The sequence below is a fragment of the Tachypleus tridentatus genome, chromosome 7 (assembly GCF_004210375.1).
Source record: "Tachypleus tridentatus isolate NWPU-2018 chromosome 7, ASM421037v1, whole genome shotgun sequence".
Lineage (NCBI taxonomy): Eukaryota > Metazoa > Arthropoda > Merostomata > Xiphosura > Limulidae > Tachypleus > Tachypleus tridentatus.
Genome location: NC_134831.1, coordinates 74,991,385 through 74,998,493, shown reverse-complemented (window position 1 = coordinate 74,998,493; position 7,109 = coordinate 74,991,385). Strand labels below are relative to the sequence as shown.

General features: G+C 35.0%; 1 protein-coding gene across 1 annotated transcript in view; it reads left to right on the top strand.

Moving 5' to 3' along the window:
• The window catches only part of LOC143255989 (tumor necrosis factor receptor superfamily member 16-like), a 34,666-nt gene extending 27,624 nt beyond the window's left edge, over window positions 1-7,042 (top strand). The window contains exons 3-5 of the mRNA XM_076512505.1: window positions 2,219-2,533; window positions 5,200-5,316; window positions 5,707-7,042. Coding sequence (XP_076368620.1) covers window positions 2,219-2,533; window positions 5,200-5,316; window positions 5,707-5,924 — 650 coding nt within the window. The 3' untranslated portion in view covers window positions 5,925-7,042. The remainder of the gene's footprint in view (window positions 1-2,218; window positions 2,534-5,199; window positions 5,317-5,706) is intronic.
• Window positions 7,043-7,109: the final 67 nt, after the last annotated feature.

The window sequence follows — 7,109 nt, the reverse complement described above, 5'->3', positions numbered from 1 at the left end:
AAAAAGTTAAGCAAAAAGACAACAAAAGGAATCGTTGAAGAATTACTGAGTTGATCTGTTACTACCGACAGGGCTCGCATACTTTTTGGTTATCAACGACATTAGCTGTCGGGCGAATCAAAGCGACACAATCGTAGTGTTAGCAGATCTCGCAAAACTGAACGAAGTCCATTGCTACGCTAGAGCTTCAGGCTAGGTATGTCTTTAGTTTGATTTATTTTCCGACAATACAAAACCTTCTCCCCCCATTCCAGCAAGATAATACTCGTTCTCTTATTATAGAGTTCACATGGGGAATATATATAGATGCTTATTAATATTTTTTTTTTATGTCATCATCATCAGCATTGCTACAGCTAAGCCTTAATGGCACGTAGAGCCCTGCAGGCGAGACTATGTTTCGAGCGATAATGGCCGTACAGTCACGAAAAAAAAATAAATTTGAAAGAAAATATTGTTACAGCGTTTCCTTTCAATGTTAGTTGCAATAACTTTAGCAATGCGTGAAAATAACCTGTGGAAATATACTAGAACAACTCATGTTCCTGATTACCACAGCAGCCGTGTAAGTGAATGGAGTTCCTTACAAAAATGGCGCACTTATTCTTATCTTGAAACGAACTATTTTATCAATACTTCTAGTAGTTGTTGCGATTTCTTATTTCGATCCTGCAATAGTTTGTGTTTGCTTGTTTTAACTGTAACTGGAGAGCGTAGGTTATGAACATTTCTAAATTATGTGTGTGTTTTCTTATAGCATAGCAAAGCTATGTGGGGCTATCTGTTGTGCCCAGCGAGAGAAATCAAACCTCAATTTCAGCATTGTAAGTCTGAAAATTTGTCGCTGTCCCACCAGGGGTCTTCTAAACTGTGACTTTTAAACGTTCAAGCATATATCTGTTTTCCTAATAAACACCAGAAATCTTAACAAAGAAAATAAATGAAATGCAACAGGAAATATTACCGCGTTTACTTCGTAAACGAAAGTTGACTTATTTGTGACAAAACATGATGTAAAAAAGATTTTTAAAAATAAAATTATCACATAACACATTTTTAATTTTAGAGAATTGTGAATTATAAAATAGGCATACACAGAACTCAAACCTTTAATGCATTTCCACTTTTCAGAACCCATGATAGAAGTGGATTATTTTAATAAACACATTGAACCCAACAGATACGTTCACCCCGGCCCGGCATGGCCAAGCGTGTTAAGGCGTGGGACTCGTAATCTGAGGGTTGCGGGTTCGCATCCCCGTCGCGCCAAACATGCTCGCCCTTTCAGCCGTGGGGGCGTTATAATGTGACGGTCAGTCCCACTATTCGATGGTAAAAGAGTAGCCCAAGACTTGGCGGTGAGTGGTGATGACTAACTGCCTTCCTTCTAGTCTTACACTGCTAAATTCGGGACGGCTAGCACAGATAGTCCTCGAGTAGCTTTGTGCGAAATTAAAAAAAAAAAAAAAAAGATACGTTCACCCACTAATGAAACCAGAAATTGTTTGATTTCTGTTTATTAAATTAATTATTAAGCTAATTGGTCAGGTGATAGCCATCTGTTATAAAAGGCAAAGTTCGTTATTTAGTTTGTCTTAAACAAGCACCAATTCTTTAACTTGAGAAATACCGATGGGGGTCCACAAGAATGCTAGCGATTCTTTAAACTTTCATATATAATATTTTATGTAGAATATGAGTGACTTCTTTCTCTTCTTCACCGAGTAGTATTGCCTCACAACAAATGAATAGTGATTTAGTTGCTGTTAAGTAGAAAGTTACACAATGTGCTCAGCCCACCACGGATATTGGAACCCAGTTTTTAGCATCGTATACCTGCATGCTGCCTTACTGCCCAGCCACCAGATCAATGAAGTTGTGATTTGGGGTCCGATTCCTGCAGTGGAAAGTGTAGATTAACTCATTATGGAGTTCCGCGCTTAAACATAAACTATTACACTCATTGTAAGTTAGTAGTCGTATTTTTATTTATTTATTTTATATTTTAATGATTTTTATTGAAAGAATAAGCTATTGATTTGTTTTTACATGTTCATTTCAAGGGAAATGTTCGTAAATATTAAAGGTTCTTCAGGAATGCTTACATCTAATTGCTGCGTTTGTCCAAAACTCGTCGAAGTGTTTTCATAACATGACAGAATACTGTATAGTGATGCTGAGAGATTAGTCTTTTTAACATTAATTCATTTTACGACAGATAAAGATCTTTATCAAAGAAGTCATCTGCCCACAACTGAATCTGAACCAGTACCCAACGAAGTGGAGAATTATACCCAACGTAATGTGATACCCGTCTACTGTACCATACTGGTAGCAATACTTTTGGGGGTCCTAGTGTTTCTGGTGCTCAGATGGAGACTACAGCAACATCATTATACCAAGACAACCCACTGTGAAGAAGGAGACCCTGGACCCGACCCTGATGGGACATCAGAGTGTAGCAAAAGAATGCTTTTGGACAAGTCTGACCAGTCCATGAAATTAATCAACGATATGTTTCTTTCTCATACAGGTATGTTTCAATAAGCACAAATAACTTTTATACAGACTTTCAAGTGTGGTGTCAGTACTAACTTCATCTTAGAAGAAACTATAATTCAAAGATAACAGCCTCCAGGCTACATTAAGTGCACATAATTTTTATCAATGGACTAACAATGAAGGAAAATAGTTGTTTTCTTTCTCAAAAGGGAAATAACTTATTTTTTCTTAACTAACTAATAGTTAGATACTGTATTAAACCCAATGAACAATTAGGTTTTCGCAAGACAACACAAGTCTTTTCGTTATTCCAAGTTTAAAGACTAACAGGCTTATTCAACGAACTAAATTTGGGATTTCACTACTTAGATTCCAAGGACTATGTATATTCTCTCATTCTAATGAATCTACAGAGCAGGTACATTATTTCAACGTACACAGGTATTATGTAGGTTCACTCACTATACGGAATCCAGTATATACGAAGCTGTCCCACTATAAAATGTAGTAGATTATTTCATTTTATAAACAAACCCAAAACCACAATTTTCCTGAGCATCTCATTGTTCGAATAGGTTCTTTAACTGTGTGGAATCTAATGATCATACAGGGTCTCAAACTAAAGCTAATAGAGTGTTGGATTAGAACACTCATTGTATTTGGTTTTGGTTTGTTTTGAATTTCGCGCAAAGCTACACGAGGGCAACCTGCACTAGCTGCCCCTTAATTTACCAGTGTAAGACTAGAGGGAAGGCAGCTAGTCATCACCACCCACTGCCAACTCTTGAGCTACTTTTTGTACCAGTGAATAGTGGGATTGATCATAACTTTATAACGTCCTCACGGCTGAAAGGACGAACATGTTTGGCGCGACGGGGATGCGAACCCGCGACCTTCAGATTATGAGTCACACGCCTTAACACGCTTGGCCAATTTTTAATTAACTTGTTTTAAAGTGTTTTTTATATCTATTTATGGTGAATACATTTTAAGCTTCGTAAGTGAATATGTACTCAGTTGAATGTTACACGTTCTTCAGTAGTCTACTTGCTGCATTTATTTCTGTTCTTTTCAATTATTATTTGCTGAGCCAGGTTGTTTTGTGCCCGAGGTCTCGTGAAAACACGCGTTTAACAAGCATTGAGTACAAAGGAAGCCGCTCACAGCAATATCGCACATATGTATTTCTAGTCACACAAATCGACTTTTTTAAGTAGGTCATAGGCATTCGTAAGGATTTCTCATGTGTACACATTGTGCTCTAGGTTATAAAAACAAAAATATTACTATAAATAATAATAAAATACACAGTCACAATTTCACGAAGTACGAAAATCAGTAGAATAAACTACCACTCACAAGAGTCGCGAAATCTACTATGGTAATCGTTCACTGAAATAATCACAGGAAATCCACGTAGAGATAAATTACAACAGCAAACTCGAGAAATGATGAATTCACAACGTGGCAGCTTCCAAACAATACGCTACAAGTTACATAAATTATTTTTTGAATGCGTGCCACCGGACTTTTTTCACTAAAGGAAAGTGAAGGATTTACAGAAATTCCTAAGGGCGAAAGAAAAAAAAAGAAGAGAGACGCTTAAGTTAATTCTAAGCTATCTTATGACAAATTTATTACTACATTCATTAATACTGTCTCGGTTTTAGTATAATATTTGTTGCCGTTTTTTTGTGTTGCAGCTTATAAAATAATGATACGGCTGAAGATACCGTTAAAAATACACAGTTTACTCTTATAAAACAGAACATTTCCGACTAGTACAGCGGTGCTTTAAGTAGCTTCAAAGAGCTTATGGTGGTATCGAAGAAGAAAGAACCTCGAAACTTTTATAGGGTGGAAATATCAACTGTCAAGAAACAACTTTGCTAAATAAAACAGCGTTACAACATTCGTCGTAGTTTATTTAGTAGCTGAATACAGATCGTTTTTGCTGTAAACTTCAGTGCATAAATAGTTTCAAAGAGAAACTTAGTCAGTGGCGAGGAAAAAAAAAACATCTGATAAACCTCTTCTTTCAAGAATGAATATAAAACTGTCCTATGAAGTTTTTATTTCTTTTTTCATTTCGCGCAAAGCTACACGAGGGCTATCTGCGCCCTAATTTAGCAGCAGTGTAAGACTAGAGGGAAGGCAACTAGTCATCACCAACTCTTGGGCTACTTCTTTACCAACAAATAGTGAGATTAACCGACACATTATAACGCCCCCACGGCAACAAGGGCAAGCATGTTTGGTGTGACGGGGATTCGAACCCGCGACCCTTAGATCACGAGTAATTTCATTAGATTTGCGAAGGTTTGAATAAAGTAATCATAACTATTTTATTTTCTGTAGATTTCAACATGAACAAATGGATGGAATTTGAATTTTGTATAACAATCGGAAAATCAAGTTTTGTTATTATCATATTTAGCATCCTCAGCCATTGAGATAGATGATCTGAGCGTTTGTTTATTTTTTAGCTACCCTGTGAGAATATTTGTAATTTTAGAATAGAATATTTGATTATTTGAATGTAACTGATTAATGACCTCGATTAACAAGTTCCATTAACTGGCCAGCTTTAATTTACTAGGCATACAATGAGGTAATAAACAAGATCTATAAAACCAAATTAATTTAAAATGAATCAAGTTATGTAACTTAACATGTTCGTTACTTTGATTTCAACAGCAATAATGCAAATGAAACTTAAAGAACTTCCTTTAACAAAGCAGCGGGACCTGGAGGAAGCACTAAACACTAAGAGACAAGATGGCCAAGACTGGAGAGGTTTAGCTCGTCAGTTAGGTAAGTCACTAATTAAATCATCTACTTTTCACAAATGTACTTATCTTTCTTACATTGAAAATAACTGACAGCGCCATTTCTACTACCAATTTGTTAGTATTTATTATTTCTTAAAACTACAATTTGTCCAAAACAAGTTTACTTTCCATTTGTATGTAAAAATACTCAAATACGCTAATTTTAAAATAAAATCTTATGATATGTGTACTTGAAAAACCTTAGATTTTATATGAACAATTTTGAACTACAAACCACTGAAATATAAACCGTTTTACGAAGATTCATTATTTTAGAAGTAATAAAGATTCTGTTATTTAATAACTGCATGCTAATACAACGTGCCACATTTTCTCAAATTAATTTTTGTAATCAAAGGCAAATATCTTTCAGGTTATTCCAACTCCAACATTTCTGCATTCGAACACTTAGGAAAAGTTAAACATGGGCCAGCCCATCAACTATTATTAGATTGGGGCCACTTTGAAGGTGCAACTGTGGAGGCCCTTATTCAAGCTTTGTTGACTTTAGGCCGTATGGATGTTGTTCGTTTGTTTCAACCAACATGTGAAAGAGTGTATCCTCCTGTCCAGTCAGATTACATGGTGTGAAATGGAACGAGATATAAGACTGCTGTGAAATATATCTTATAACATGACACTAGTGGTGGACAAGTGTCTACGTGTTGTTGATTTCTTTTCATCTTGTTGTTGAGAGTGAGATATTTATAGGAGCATCCAACTTTATTCTTCCATTTACCAATATGACAATGTTTCATGTCTTCCTGTGAGAGGCAGATCGTTATAAAGAAGGTAGTCATGTTAAAACAGAACATGAGACAACCATCATCTTATGTACATATTCAACAATACTAGTAATTCTATATGTTTTGATAATGGAGTGTAAGACAGATATATACAAACTGGAAAGGTTTCAAAGTTTAGGTCTGTTAAGTGTAACATTATCTAGTGAACTGGATCTTAAAATACTAGCTCACATCCTCTAGCAGGAGCTGGTGAGAACTGAAACTGATAAAAACTGCAGTTTCAACAGACTATGGTATTTTTATTATATTATTATCCTAAGATATTTTTATGTGTACGTTTTTTCACTATTATTAAGTCTTTGATAACTTTCAAATTCTTTGGACAAACAATAAAAACACATGTAGCATAATAGTATACTAGAAAGGACTGCAAAAAACAAACAGGAGTGGAGAGGACTATGTTTTGAAATTGTCGTCCTTCTTTCTTTTTCAGACCAATGTCTTTTGAATTAGTCATACCCTACACTGGTGATTTTTATAAAAGGCAGCTGTCATCCATTCCAGAATAATCAGCCTAAACAATGTAACAAAGAACAACTTCTATTACTGGTACACCAGGAAGACATACATACCATGTTGTATTTAAATCTCAGTATCCTCCAGTATATTAACAAACTGTTTAGAATGTATTTCATAAAAACAACAACAAAATTCATGTAAGTTTTGTAGGTACGTAGAAATGACATAAAACAATAACTGTAAACTGTTTTATACAAATTACTATTTTGTAAACTAGTACGTGAATTTTTATCAACTTACCATAACAGTGTAATCTGTAAAAAAGATTTAAAAAATGTCAAACTGAATTTACTGTAAAAGCATAAAAAATGTAAGTAGTGTGTGTGTGTGTGTGTGTGTATAATGAACATTTGGTGTTCTTTAACAATAAAAATATGAATCACACACTTCTTTTTGGAAATATAAATCACCCATATACAATGTTAAATTTAGTAACAAAAGTTGAAACTTA